Raw genomic sequence first — 16051 nt, 5'->3', positions numbered from 1 at the left:
CATGTGAGTGTTTTAAAAAGGTCTTGACAGCATGGTGCTCTGCTGGAACAAGAAGCCATGGGTTTGAAAAAAAAGTTTTTGTGTTTTTTTTTTAAATGAATCCCAATTTGCACTGTAAAGGAAGGCAAAGATTTTTTTTTTATTATTTTAAAAAATGGCTTTTAAAAAGTGGTTTGTTGGTAAACAGAGCCAAAAAAGAGTCAAGAGAGAAACAACCTTATATCTCAGGATGGCAGTTTGTTAGTTTTGTTTTTTTCTCTTTGTCTCATTTGCCATCTTAATATGGAAATACTGATAGCAACTACTTCCAAAAACTGTTTTGTGTATTAAGAACTGTAATACCTGGAAAAAAGAAGAACAGAATATTGTCTTCAACATAGTAAACACTCTAGAAAAGAAAGATCTTAGAACTGTTGTCCTAGACCATACATAAAATGATCAGAATTCGGCATAATTTGATCTTCTGGGAGTTTGGAGGTGAAAAGTACAGTGTGAATTTTTTTAAAGTGCTCATTATTAAAAATAAGCAAAATATGGTGTAAATAAAAGATTAGTAGTACAATGATAGTGACAGTAATAGTGACTGAAGTGGGAACTACAAAGACAAATCCTATGAGGGGTGAGGGAGAAAGAAGCGGTAGTGGGTCCAGCCTCAAATACCTCAGAAAACACACAGAAACTAGTTTTCTAAACATTTTCTAAGCAGATTTTTTAAAATGCAGAAGGATGCAAAATGAATATCCAAGCACCAAAGGGAAATTCATTAAGAGAATGATCTGAAAATTAGGCATGTTGTCATTTTCTTTGGCTTTGTGATTGTTCCACCTAATTACGTTATTAAAAGTTTAGCGTTATGTCCTAAGTCCTTAGGGTGAGAACTACATAAGGAACAGTACAGCTCCAACAGGAGTCTCTGTTGGGGTTTTGGGAAAAATATAATCAGTTGTGATTCTGTCTCAAATTTTTAAAAAGGCAGGAATTTATTCTTCTATATTACAACAGCTAGTTGAGGCCTTGGTTTCTCAAAATCCTGGCTTTGCGGAAAGGAGACAGCATGAGTTCCTCTTCCCCAGCTCTGCTGTCAGGCTGAGCAATGCTCCTCCGTGTGGACCAGTGAGCTGGTGGCCCCACCGAGGATATCTGAGAAGAGCCCCAAGGAAGTTGTCATGAGTGATTTCAAACAGATCACAGCTTCTCAGCAGGGGCGCTGAGCAATTCAACTTTAGCAGCCTATGTTGTCTGCATTTATCAAGAGTCAGGTCATTGTATGTCCCTTATTTGTTTTCTGCCCCTTGACATAGTTTCAAAGCACAAAATGTGAAATGTGCATGTCTTTTGGAGCAGTAAAAGCCAGTAAAATCTGTCACATCAATATCTGTCCTTTACGATCCCAGGTAACAAGTTGTAGCTTGTTCTGCCTCTCACCGTGCTAGTCATGTCATGGGGAGAAAAACAAAATATAGGTATCGCATTTTTCTGTAACAGTTTAAAGTCCAGTTTGTGCCCTGAGAGTACAAGGGGCACTGCCTGACAGAGAACAATTAATACACAGTTATACATTGGGCAGCTATTGTTACCAAGTTTTGACCTAGTCACATTATTATCCCTTGATTTTGGGACATGTTCTTGGCCTCTAATATAATCAGTAAATCAGAATAACCAAAGAGGCCAAACACAATGTAAGTACATAGTATTTTTATTTGTTTACACATTGTTACCACTTAAAAAATTTAAATTTTTTCCCTCTCTATTAGACTGTATCCCCCAGATTTTACTGCTATGAAAAAGTTACAAAATTCAGATGCTTTTAACAGTGAAGGTTTATTTCCTGTCCATGTTCCATGCTGAAACAAATCAAGAAAACTAGATCGATAAACCTTCAATCTAGTACTTAATTCCAAGCTAACTTGATACAATTCTAAGAAAAGGGTCAGACGAATATGGATAAACCAGCAACACTGGTTTAAGAGTAAAAAAATAAATGAAAAATTCTTTATATTGTCATCAGTCAGAGAAATATTTTCTTCCTTTTCACACTAGAATTGTAGCAGAAGGAAGCCACTATGTTAAAAAAAAAAAAAAGTATAGAAACTTCAGCCAACTTCTTCTTCCACTGGGCATAAAAACAAAAAATATAATTATATTGATATTGGCATGGCATATACAATGCTGACATTTAGTATTCGTAATATTATTTATCATTTGAGTTAAATTAACTTAGAGGATTGTAAATTTTATATACATCATATCATTTAATCTCTTAAGAAACCTGAATTTTTTTTTTTTTTTTTTTTTTTTTTTACTTTTGCAATGATCAACTTGCCTTGCAAAAAAGAAAAATAATTGAAGGAAGAAAGGGAGGAAGGAAGGAACAAAGGGAAGAAGGAAAGAAGAAGCAAAAAGGCTTGAGGTAGTAAAAGGAAAACATACAATAGAAAGGTAAAATATAAAATTAAAAACAAGGGGATTGAAGAGGAAAACGAAGGTTAAAGCATAAGGGGCTAGATCTGTGGGAAGTGTGTAACAAGAGCAGGGCGGTTGCTTTCCCCTGTATTGTAAACTGAAACACTGAGGTGGATGAATTGCCAGAAGATAAGCCCTTTGTGAGGAGTGGAGATTAGGTTACAACATAGGTCTTCTAATTGCGACACTCACACATGCCGTTTGAGTCATACTATACCAGCATTTTAATTTTAGACAATTATTTAAATGAATTGATTGAATTTAATTACATTTAATTACATATTTGTTCGCTTTTATATAAAATTGATTTCCATGTCAATTTACCCATCAGGCAAGCACCTTTAGAATTTTTGTTATAGAAAGAAAATACACATTTCTTAGTCAGCTGCATCCCAGGACAAGAATGGGAGTGTCACACAATTTACAACAGTGAATAGGTAAAAATTTTACATGACAAGTTGCTAGAATGTGATCATCTAATTTTATAAAAGGAAGAATTAATGAATAGCTTAATGGATGAATAAAAGAAGGAGGAAGGGAGAAAGGATGGCAGGAAGGAAGAAATGAATAAAATATTTGTCTCTTACTGTGGTTCTTACATATTAAGTGTCTTCCATAGTGGATCAATATTCCTTTCAGTGAGAAGTGACTGGTACCCAGCTGAAAGCATGTTATGAATGGTGTTATACAGTCTTCATAGATTAGGGTATGACACATATCTGTGCATTTATATGGGTTCAACCACGCCTCCTCCATGCCTTCATACATTCAGTCATTAATTTTGTCAAACAACAAACATACTGATTGACCAAACATACATACTGACCATGTGCTAGACACTGTTCAAGAAATGAAGAAATATAAAAATGAATAATGTATAATCCCTTCCTTTAAGTAATCACAGTCTAGCACAGTCATAGGCAAATGCATATTTAGATATTTATGAATGCATATGTAAATAGAGAAATACAAACATAAAATGTACCATATTTATGATTGTATGTTGGTCATATATATATATATATGTGTGTGTGTGTATATATATATATATATATAAAGATATTTATAACTACCCCCTAAATTGCAGTTTTCCATAATGTACAATACTACTGTAATACTCTGTAGCATTTTAGATTTATTGAAGACATTTGTTTAAACTTCCTGAAGCAATTTTTAGACTACTGGCGTAATAAACCTTCTCACCTCGAGTCAAAAAAGTAATATAACACTTGGATTAGGAAAGAAATGTTTGTTTATGGCCATCTTTTGTCATCAGGCTTCAGCTGTTTCTGCTTGCAACATGTTCCTATAAATGTTAAACAAATCGAGTGTTTTACGACTAATTAACATTTACGTGGCATCAACAAATTTGCTAATTCATACTGACAGTTGACTTTAGCAAATCATTCTCAGTTTTTCTCATTCACTATTTTCTGATTGCTTGTTTTGTTTTAAAACAATTAAATTTTTTTAAAAAACTTTTGAAATGTAGGTGCTAGATTTTGAGGAAGGCAGAATGGTAGTCATTGAGAACTTGATATCAATACTAATACAATGTACCTTTGCAATTGAAAACATTTGGTTCTAGAAACTTTTGGTGTTACCTTTTGGTGGATATGTAAAAATCTTGTAACTAGAACAAAGGCTATACTGAAGTACCAGAAAGGAAATGGCTATCTGTATATCAGAATTATTTTGTAATGATTTAGGATATAAATTAAAGTGGCTAACATCAATATCTCAGCATATGAACATTATAACTGAAAATAAATATTTTTTAGAGAATTGGAGTTATATATTTCATTTATAAAGACATTCACACACTCAAACCTTGTAATAACACTTTCTGATATTCCTACCACTGCCCTAGATTTGTGCAGGATTAATATTCCCTAAACAATACTTAATAACTGCGGTTGAATATACCACATATTCTCATCACAATTTGTTTCAGATTTTACCGTGTTGCACCACAGAAACCCTAAGAACTAGGAAGGGTGTTCATTAGGTTTTCATATAAAAAATGTTTTTGTTTATTCCTATGTCCTGCTAAAACAAAATATTCAGATAGCAAATTACTTACTCTGTCTGCATGGCACTAAGTATAGAGAGTTCCAACCCCACTGCCAACCCCAAGGCTTCGTATGTTTTTAAGCTAATTTTAGAAATTGGCCATTCATCTTAGCATCATGTAGATAGAACTTTCTACTGCTGTTACAGCATAAATTGTTTTTCTTCCCATCTTTAGCTGCAGAGTTATAACCAGTGTTTCTAATGTAATGCCCTACATTTATGTCTTCAATGACATCCATTATATTACTTAATACTAATTTTATGATTGTTCCTTTTCCTTTTTAGTTGATGGTGTAATATATTCAGTTAAGTAGAAATCATCTGCTCACTTGAAAAAACACTTTATGCTTTTCAGATCTTCTTTCACTAAAATTTCCTGGAGAATATCTAGATAGTAAAAGTTTTCCATTGCTAGAGATTTCATTCTTTTTTTAATATTTATTCAGTCATCATTTCATCCTTCAGTGGCCATTTCTGCTCAAGTGGCCCACACAGAATTTTATGTTTAAACGTTTCTAACTTAAACCAGCCAATCTTAACAAACTTCTTTTTATGGATAATTTCTTGGCAAACTGGATTTTATCTTTCCTTTCCTATTTCTCCTTACTTCTTAAAATAAATCACTTTAAATAATCCACTTTATTAATTTTATTTCTTTCATGGCCACTTCTTCAGTTGAAATTTCTCATTAATTTTTACTTTTCCTAAAATGATTATTGGTCAGAGTTTATTGAACATCTCATTATTATTTTACTTCATCACATTAACCCTTCTCAGAAATCAAGAACTCTTTCTGACCAAATTTCTTTAATATTAAAGTAAGATAAGTTTTGTCATACTAGTTTTATCAGTACTAGGTAACACTAGGATTTAATGTAATCATTTGTAACTAGGCATTAGAATGTGTAATTAGAGAGTTGAATCAAGCATTCTTTTTATCACAAACATAAATTTAAGATACTACCTTAAGCTTTTTGAAGAAAACAAAGCAGGGTAATACCAACTTACTTCTATACCATAGAAAAATTTTGGAGCATGTTAAATATTATACACTTTATGTATATATGAAATAATTTTCTCTCAGAGGACTGTGATACAGTAACATGAAGAAGTATTTTAAAGTCAAGTTAACAGACTGGCGAGTTAATATCTAAACATCCATTCCAAATGCAGTAAAAAATTTTTGCATTTGACAGTAGTGCTGTCTGCAAGAAGAGGGGGACATAAAAGGTTCTGGGGCTATAAAGAGTATAAAGCTTCAAAGTTAGGAATGCCATGCAAATGTAGCCATGTTCTCACACCAGAAGACTGAAATTTGCAGATTATTCAGAAAAAAATTTTGCATGTGACTTGTAATTTTTGTTTTTTCATCACTGTATGAAGATACTATTGTATAAATCTGATGCACAAAATATAATCATATTTGTTATTTTTATTGAATGAGATTTTTTGGAGCACCTAAGCATGCATGCGTGACACTATGCACAAGTTTGCCGAGGCTCCTTTAATCTTTTCGGGCCATGTATTTTCCCGCTGTGTGTAGAAAGAAAAGGGCATAGTAAAAGATTTTTCTTTCTGAATGTCTCCATCATCATGGTTAATAATGGCAGCCTAGCATATAAGAGGAGAAATTCAATTTGAAATTGCTTTAAGGTTCACCTTTGAATTTCACTTTGGTCAGAAGAGTCCTATGACCTTTAAATTTGATGAAAAGAGGAAGCAGATATTAATCTCATTATTTTATTTTGAAGTCCTCCCAAAGCAGGTGACTCTAGACCACATATCCACAAAATGACATGAGTAGTTCACATAAATTGATCATTGTTACAGTGCAAGACAATACCTAAGATTTTAATACACCTTCAGGATTTGATATCTGATTTCAATGCTTTTTGTAAAATCACTCTGCTTCTTGAGACCTCTCATCACTTTGGGCAGTTTAATTATGTTTTATGTCTATCCTTTTAATTGTAAAATGTGTTCCTTTTTAAAGATTATATTTTACCCCTTTATATATACTAAACTTATTTTGATAGTCTGAAAATATTTACTTTGCTTCCTAGTACTATGTGCTATGTTACTGCCTTTCCACAAAGATACTCCCTTGCTACAGAAAATTACAACTGAAATAGAGAATGTTGTCACTATACAATTGCACACACCAGTGAAAAAACAGTATAAATTAACTATCCACACATTTCATATAGTAACATTCAGATGAGAATTAGTTACCCAATACAAAAATCCACTCAGCTTTTCAGGTACTATGATAAGAACTTCTACAATATCATTTAATCTTTGAACAATCTTGCTGGGCATATGTACTATTGTTCCCATTCTAAAAATTAAAAACATATATATTGAACAGTATTTGGTATAAGATCATAGTCTGTGGGAATATAATAACTTACCTCAAATATTTCTTGAAGTGTGGCTTGTAAATTATTTACATCAGGGAAACTTTGTTAAAATGCAGATTTCTGGCCACAATTCCAAGCCACTTAATGAAAAGTTCTGGTATATGGGATTCCAGAATTTCAACTTTAATACATTTTTCAGTTTGATAATCATTAGTCTAACCTAAAACATAAAGGAAAATTCATAACATGTTGTAATTAAGAACAGTGTGTGTGTATATATATATGTATATATATATATATGTATATATTTATATATGTAATTAAAGTAAAAGAAAAAGATTAAGAAAACAATGCAGTATAAACAATCTTCCTTTTTAATGTCAGTGACCTTGGAGAAAAGGAGAAAAGTCAAAAAGAATGTTAAATCAATTAACCGTATATCAGGCAGCTATTGACTTTAAAAAAACTTTTAGGACAATATTGTCATATGATAATGTGAGAAGAGGGTAAGTGATTGTTTGAATAAATAAGACTCTATCTCTCTGTCTTTCTGTCTACCTATCTATCCGTGATCCAATAATACTTAGTTAAAAATTCATGTAAGTATTTAAAAAGTTAAATAATTCAGAGTGGTATAGTGATCAACATACAAGAAAGAGAAGCTGATTTTCATTGTCCTGAGGTAAAGGGCAGTGGGGAAAAACTGTAGAATAAGTTTAAAAGGAATGAGACACAGATGTTTGTAATGGTAAGGGGAAAAAAAGATTTCTTGAGAGGGCCAGGCAGGACCAACTTGAAGATAATTGTTTAAGGATGAATAATAGGGAGCAATGAAGTGCAGTAGTGCAGATTAAAGATGACCAGGGCATGGACTATGGATTTTTCTTGAGGAACAATGACGAAGAGACAGATGCCAGAGATGTTACAGTCAGCATGGTTATGCAGATAATTCAGTGGGAGAATAGACAGGAAATTCTGATGATTCACACACATTTCAGTTCTTAAATGCTCTGCCATTAATGGCTTTGATCATTGTAGTCTACTCAGAGTATGAAGATTTATGAGTTTCTATAAAGACGGTAAAAATACTTGGTCTTAAATCCACCAGTGGTGGAAGAACTTGTGGAGCAGCAAACACCTTAAGTTGTAATTTAGGAAGGTGAAGAACAAGAGTAATGACTTCTGTTTGATTTAATATCTCAAAAGAGATTTTTTTTTTTAATACTGAAACAAATGTAGATGGGTGGAACAGATTTTATTTTGGGCCATAAAACATTATTTTATAAGGAGTATAGGGAAAATTGCAAGGTGATCATCAGCTGATTAAGGAGTAGAACTGTTAAAAATTTTTTTAAAAGATGTAGAACTGTTAAAATTAATTATTTCTTCAGCACAGTCTTTGAGAGTTATTTCCAGGATGTATCAAGTAAAATATTCCCTGAAAATTAGGAATTTAAATATGCTTCCACAATATCAAAGAGAAAAGCATGATGACCACTAGCAAGTGATTTATCTTATCTGATATAAATACTGGATCCCAGTCTGTGGATAAAATAGAAAATTAGTCAAGACCTTTAACAAGTACCACCTATTCTACTTAAATAATTTCAGAGTTTGGAATAAAAATCACACTATCCTTTTCTTTTTTGTTTAAAACTCTGTTTGCCCTTCTGGAGTTTCAAAGGCATATTTTTAATAACTTCCTAAAATACTTAAAACAAATGATGTTCATACCAGAACATCTGATCAATTTACATTTAATCCTCCAATGCCTGAGCCATTCTGTTTCGAGTTTCCAGGCATCTCAGTGTAATGATAAGCCCCAGAGATTCTTATCTCTAGTGACATAGCAAAATGTATCTCAGGTTGTTTCTCTTATTTAACATGAGCCCTGATGTAACTGGCTGATGTTGCTGCTGTTGTCCAATCAAAGGAGGTCATGTAAAGAGCAAATTTTGATATTTTAATCAATATTTCAATATAATTGTACAAAATAGCTTTGTGCACATCAGTTATACAATAAAGTTACTAAGCAGTCAATATTATTTCTTTGTTGGAGCAAGCGTGTAAAACATCCTTAGTGGTCAGTTAGGAAGATTTGACAAATGTAAAGCTACATAAAAAGAAAAGAATTCTGCAATGATTAAAATTCACTCTAACAACATGTTTGCAAAATCTGCCTAAACATCTTATTTTGAATTATCTGTGAACTGTGTCAAGAATTAGAAACCCGTGAAGAACTGAAACAATTTTCTAGAGCATTCATCCGGAAAACCACAACTAAGGAAGAAAAGAAATGATTTTTAAAAATCAATGCTTTTTATTGACTGTTCACTTTATTATAAATTATTTGAAATATGCTCATTTCATTACCTCACTTCAGTAATATAGACAGAGTCATAGACCTGGCCTTAAAATTTATTTACCTATTTTAATGATTTACTTTTAGTATGGTATATCATAAATGTGATGTATAGGAAATATGTAAGCTTTTTCTAAAAAATATGAACAAAAAATTAGGCTAATGCATGAGTGATGACCTATTAATAATATAATGATACTAATTTTCATTGAAATCATGTTCCATGCTCATAGTTTTAAATATCATTATTAATCAAATAACTATATTCTTGAATAGTCACATTATTGTCAATTATGCTGAAGTTAATATGTGCTTTTATGAAACAAATTTGGATTTTTATAATTTGAGCTTCTCAGTAATAATGATTTTATCAGATTTTGCCCACATTTTAGGACACTCAATTCTGTCTTCACAAACACTTCAAATAATTCACATGGCATCATGGAAGCCAAGTTCCAAAAACAGCTTCAGCTATCTGAATCAGCTGTGACAGAATTGGCAGAGAGCTAGAGATTGCAGCTATTTAGTTTGGCCACCATGCCCAAAGAGATCTACTTGGAATGGTTCTGGAAGCTGTTCTTTTATTGTGCACAACTATTCCTGATATGGTGGTATTTGACAGTCGTTTAAAATAAGAACTGAAGCCAATTAAATGGTTTCTCTGTGGATTTCCTCTGACAGATGCACAGAGGCATCTTGTGTTAGCCATAGACATTGTTCAAACAGAGCTAAAACCATTTCAGCGTTTATTTTGATGCAACCAGCTAATTATATGGTTGGGATTTATGTTTAAATAAAGGATTTTAATCAGATCTATTATTTTAATCCCCTGCTGGACTTCTCATTATAGTGTCATGGTTCCTAAATGGGGAGGACAACTTCTCCGAATAAAAACTTGGGCACATTCTCTTGATTTCATGGTAATAAAAGTATGATTTTAATGGGAAAGCACAATATTTCCCTATCTCTGATTAGAAGAGTAAAAATTGTTTGGTTTGAACTGTGAGACATATGACCATTTCCTCCTGTTTGTTAGTTAGTTCCACTTTTAATTTAGAACCAGAAAAAAAGATTACAGAAACTTAATAAAGAAGGATTTGCTTGCCAGGCAAATTCAGTTTTTATAATGGCGATTGATAATTTTCAGCACTTCTCAAATTAATCTCAATTCTTAATTAAAATTTCAGTTTTGCTATAAAATATGTCAATTTTAAGTTTAACATAGGCTAAAGAAGAATGACTATAAATCTGAGTTTTTAAAAGTATTTTAACAAGTGAAGTCAGTTGAAGTTACACTCAGCATACTGACAATATGCAGGAAATTAGCAGAAATCTCTGATATTCATGAATCTGTGATGGCTAGCTCCTCCTTCATCTTATTTGGTTGAAGTTACTACGTTGGCAGACGTGTGGGGTCTGTTACTCGCTGATTTGTTTTGTTTGTTTTTATCTTTCTAGATGCTCCACCAACTGGTCAGGCACTCAGTGTGAGAGGCCAGCCCCAAAGAGCAGCAAGTCTGATCATATCAGCACAAGTGAGTTCCTCAGATTTGTATCTTGGGTGTTCCACTTTGTATAGAAAGCTTTTTTTTTTTTTTTTTTTTTAATACCGTTACTGAGGGAAATGAGTCTTGGAAAATCTCCTTCATGGAATTTTGCAAGACAGCCACTGCAATCCAGGTGTTTTTTGAAAGATGAAGCGCTGAGCTCTCGCCTGGTGATGGGGTCCAGATAATGTGCTCTCTCCTAGGCAGTGAGTGGTCATCTCAGACTTCGGCCGTTTTCAGAATGCACGTCTGCAAACCTAGCAGAAGCTTTTCTTAGGACATGTACGTCAGCTACAGAGGCTGCAGATACTAGAGTGGACATCAGGCTGTTCCAGGAAGAAACATAATTCCATGTTTTAATTACAGTGTATTTATTTTCTTGAAGTCCATTTCAATGTGTTCTGGAAAAACAAACTCAAATAGTTAGTCTCTATGTGAAGTATGTTAACAAGCAATTTTTAATAAGGATCATAGTTGATTTACTGCTTCCTTGTCTTTAAAGGACTGGTTTTGAAGCACAATAAAATATAGCTCAGGGTTTTGCAAGTTTTTTTGTGCATGTAGCTGTAGTCTTAGGCCAGGTCCCTGATATGAAAATTCATCTACATCAGCATTGTGTGTCTGTGTGTGTTTCTTCCAACAGCTTTAAATGATTTTATAAAGATTTTCAAAATAAAAGCCTGAAGTAAAATTTCCCAATTCACACATATTATTGTTAACGTGTGGAAAAGTTTTTAAAAATCTGTAATATCTATCAAGTGGGTAAATATATTCTTGAAGAGAAAAAATAGTCTCTCTGATTTATGAATGCTTACTTAGCAATTTTTCTCTAGTCCGTCACCACTGGTAGGACAGCATACATGAAAACAAATAAAAATTGTACTATGGAATTTGTGAAAAAAGAAAGACATTATCAAAATCAAAAGTATATGATTTTTGTACCTTAGATGCAGGCTCCCAAAGTTTGTTGATCTACTTGTTTATTGCCCCAGCCCCCAAGGAGTTTATCGTTCCTTGAAATTCTTCAAGTGGCACTGTCCAAAGTTTCACCATTTAGAGATTAACCTGAGCTAGTAAGGATGAACATCTTTGAAGAATGGCAAATAGATAGAATAAATAATCTAGAAATGAGTATGTGAATTCGGGGAGGTGAGATAAGTGATTCTGGTCATGGAGCGTTAGGGATTTACCTTAGAATTGGTGTGTTGTCCTTGGGAAGGAAAGGCAGGGCCTTAGCAAAGCGGTGGACACAAAATTGTAGGAATAGGACATTAGGATTTAAGGACTGATCCATAAAATGTGGTAGAGGTGGGAAAATACACCTTGCCTAATTTGATATTGCAAAAGGAGGGGGAAAGGAAAAATGCTCCCTCTCTTTCTTCCCAGGATCATACTAATCTTATTCATAATAAGTCTAGAGGAATACTAATTGATATGATTTTGTGAACCAGTTCTAAAACTCACCATCATTAAGAGTGTTTCTTAATGAAAAAAAAATGCATTTTGAGTTACCAACCTATAAAAGATACTGAAGTTATAAGCTGAGAATTAATGAAGATGTGGTGCTTCAGCCTTTCTTTTATGGTGATTTCTCAGTTATCTTAGATAAATTAGAACTTAGTCTTTTACAGAGTCTAAACAATTTTAAATATTGATAAAACCCTGCAAGAAAAGAAAGAAATAGAGTAGAATGTCGATTGAATTTTCGATTTAAAGGTAAGGTTCGTCTACCAAGGGAAGTTTGGTGTTTGGAAGATGAGTTTGAGGAGAGGGGTGCCGGATGTTTCTAGTGGAGGGTGGCGTCTCCAACTGTTTGCATGAGCAACAAGCTCCCTGATGAGGAAGATGCCTCTGATTACAAGAGACAGTTCTAAACGAGGGACTGTCACATGTAAGGAGGAGTTGTAAGTAGTTGTAACCCTTTTTCCAAAGATTCTGATGCTCTTTCTTCCATCACTGATTTAAAGTCATTAAATTTAATGGAAGTATCAATGCACATTGAAAGGGCTATTAGCCATGCAAATGTCAAATTATCTCAGATTTGAGCTAAGCTGACCCAATAATGACTCAATTAAAAGGTACTTACCATCCGACATTTGTGCTTAGCGAAACTTGCCTCAGTAACTGAAAGGAGAAAAGCGGTAGTTAAACTGACCCTTCCTAAGGTAAGGGCTATTTTCATCCCCTCAGGTGAACTCCAGTGGTTTTGAATGGTTTTCAGTTGTTCCCCAAACTTGGGCAGAAGTCGTCTGCTCAGCCAGACAGGTGGATACTTTAGGAATGTGTTTTCAAGTCTGCATTTCCACTCCCAGTGAAGCAGTCCATGGTCACTGGACGGCAGCAGCGTCAGGACTGCGCTGCCTCTGCCGGCCTGTCTGCTGTCAGCGGGCACAGGGACTTCCCTTCCTAACTGACGAACAGCTTTCTTAATCATCTCCGAGTAGTCATTCTCATGTTTTCTGGCCCTTGCTGTTTAAAGTATCTAAAAATCAGCCTGTGGAATCAAGCAGATCTATTATCTCAGGACTTTCTGCTTAGCTACGCTTGAAAGAGCTTATCTGACTTTTCTGAAGTTATTTTGAAGAGTTTCGAACTAAGGAAGATTAAATACTTATTACAATGTGTGACTGGAACATTGTACTGTACACCAGAAGTTGACACATTGTAACTGTACTTCAATAGAATTTTTTTTTAATTTTGAAAATTAAAATATTATGTACTCCTATTTTAAATTTACCCAAAGTTTTAAGGAAGCAGATGCTCGGTGTTTGAATTTATGCTATTCATATCTGCTAAATTAAGGAGGAAAAAAATATACTCAGCACTTGTGGGGCAGTATTGTAGTGACACTATTTTACTGTAGTGACAGCAGAAATCTGATATCTGTTAGGGGATTATTCCTGTCTTCCCTTTTCCTTACTCCTTTATATCATTTTGTTTTAAAACAGAATAAAAGTAGTTACGTCGTATCAAGGAATTATAAGCTTGCAAACATATAGAACAGAATGCAGCAAAATAATGCCTTTGTCCTAGTTCTCCCAAAGCAAATATTTATTGAGCCGCTACTAAGTGTCAAGCAAAGTCTAGATCCCAGAGATAAATCAATGAGTAAGACAGTGTCTCTTCTGAGGAAGCTGAGATTCTAGAGGGGTAAGTAGCTGTTGAACAAGAATGCAAACCAATAAGTAAACATTAGAAAATAATTGTGAGTCTAGATTGGTGCTATGAAGAAAGCAAAAGAAAGAAACAAAAAATAGAGAATGGCAGCGGAGAAGGCTATTTAGACATCCCTCCATGTATAACAAGTTCAAAGTGCACTTTTTTTTAAATTAGCTTAGAACAGTCCACCAACAATGTACTGTTAAAAAAAAATCACCTGTGGTAGACTTTGTTACAATAAGATATTTACCGCTATATATACTACTTGGGAAAAATACATATTTTGATAAATACATATATTATATTCTAAAAATATCTGTGGTTCCTAGTTGTTTCCATGAATATGAACTATTTTACAAAAAATGCTTGCCAAATTGCTACCCTGTGTTATTTACTGGCTATACTCAGTGTTACCGCAGTTACCGTGATAGGTTATGTAAACATATTAGAATGCTAGGCTCTTAAACAGAGTGTTGTAAAGAAAGGGATAGAAATTGCTATCTGTGATGGGAAAAAGAAAAACGAAGTTGTTAGTTTTCTAGCATGCATACTTAACAGCATTTCTACCTAATAGGAGTAAAGAAACTATGTAAAACAAATAAAACCTAATTTTCTGAATAATTTATAATTGCCTTGAGGGGAAAGTAATTTTATATACCTTAAAACCAGTGTTGTAAGTGTTTTACACCCACCAATTCACCACAAATTTTAACAGTTAAAAAGATAAATAATGAAGTGAGGATATTTATAAAGTCGTGATCAATCAGTTGAAGTCAGTTTATGAAGAAACCAAGCTGTTCACTGATATTTAAAATTTGTGAACAAATGTTAATTACTATCTAAGGTGCCAGATTCTCTATTTCCATTAATTACTAATAAATTACACATTCATATAAAGTTCACTTTCTCAAAACCAAGAAGGTAATGCAATATCAAACTCACTCAATGGTATACAGTCCTGGTAACAACATGAAAAAATAAAATGTTTTACATTTTAGAAACTGACTAAAGAAGGCAAGCCATATTTTTTCTTGCGTGTAAGAGTTATTTGGTTATTTTAGACAAGTTATTTTTGAAGTTCCAAATTGAAAGATTATCTTATACATGACATTTCCTTAATAAAGACCTTTTGGTATTTTGGTAAATAATCTCCAATATGGTTGACCTCACACAGATACCTCGTGGCTAAAGCTATTAAAATTGATCTGTGTTTCTACTTTGAAGTCCCTAAGCAGTTGCCTTTCCTGCTTAGTATTACCATTAATTTCTGTCACAGTATTTTTATATGCACATGTATATGCAGAGTAAAATTAATATGTCTAGTGATTCTTAATGTTTTATTCCTGAACCATGCAGGATCCCCACATTAAATTTCTATTAGTTTGGGTGTTGCTTTGTTCCTTAGTTTAGTCAATGATTAAGCTGACTTGACAGAACCAACCAAATGCTTATTTCAAACAGACAAAAGACTTTGTTTTAGGGGCATTAGATATTTGTCTGTTGGAAACACTAACATCAGGTACTTGGTAGAGCTACTTAATACTCTCCTGTTATCAGGCAGCCCTTACATTCATTTTTTTTCCTGCATCAGTGATATATGACCCTAGGTGTTTCCTACTGTGGAGCCCATTATCAGCAAAGAGGTATTGTCTCCTTCTTCTTTAGGGGGAAAAAATAGTGACTGCTCTTATTGCCAACCTAGAAATGGAGGGCAGGGCAGATATTCTTCTCAGTTCTGCTTCTCCCAAATGCTCAGGTGCATAAAAACTAAGACCCAATTTCTCTGACCGCTTTTGAAAATCTGTTCCATAGATCTTTTATTCCATTTTGAAGGTAAGTGATACAACCTAAGATCATTATTATAAATAAGTGAAAAAAGGGGGAAATGGGCATTTGCAATATAAACCAACCCCCCAGATATGGTTTGCTGAAACTGCTCTGGAATTGGAACTTGAGAAAGAGAATCCTGTCTGCCCCTTTTTTTCGCTGAATCAAGCTAAGAGCCCCGTGTGGTAGGTCTTCATGTCTGTTTAACAGGTGAAGTGCATGAGCTTCAAATTTTAAGTCTCACTTCACGTAAGTCGTGA

At 33.6% G+C, this 16051-nt stretch overlaps 1 protein-coding gene across 3 annotated transcripts in view; it reads left to right on the top strand.

Annotated features, from left to right (window-relative positions):
• LRP1B (LDL receptor related protein 1B) overlaps nucleotides 1-16051 on the top strand; it is a 1592931-nt gene that overhangs the window by 1569149 nt on the left and 7731 nt on the right. For all 3 annotated transcript variants that reach the window (XM_064484732.1, XM_031451350.2, XM_064484731.1), the window contains one exon: nucleotides 10717-10793. In XM_064484732.1, the coding sequence (XP_064340802.1) occupies nucleotides 10717-10793 (77 nt within the window). The remainder of the gene's footprint in view (nucleotides 1-10716; nucleotides 10794-16051) is intronic.

This window comes from Camelus dromedarius, chromosome 4 (genome assembly GCF_036321535.1).
Source record: "Camelus dromedarius isolate mCamDro1 chromosome 4, mCamDro1.pat, whole genome shotgun sequence".
Classification (NCBI taxonomy): domain Eukaryota; kingdom Metazoa; phylum Chordata; class Mammalia; order Artiodactyla; family Camelidae; genus Camelus; species Camelus dromedarius.
The sequence above is the reverse complement of the archived record's forward strand: the minus strand, read 5'-3'. Positions and strand labels throughout refer to the sequence as shown.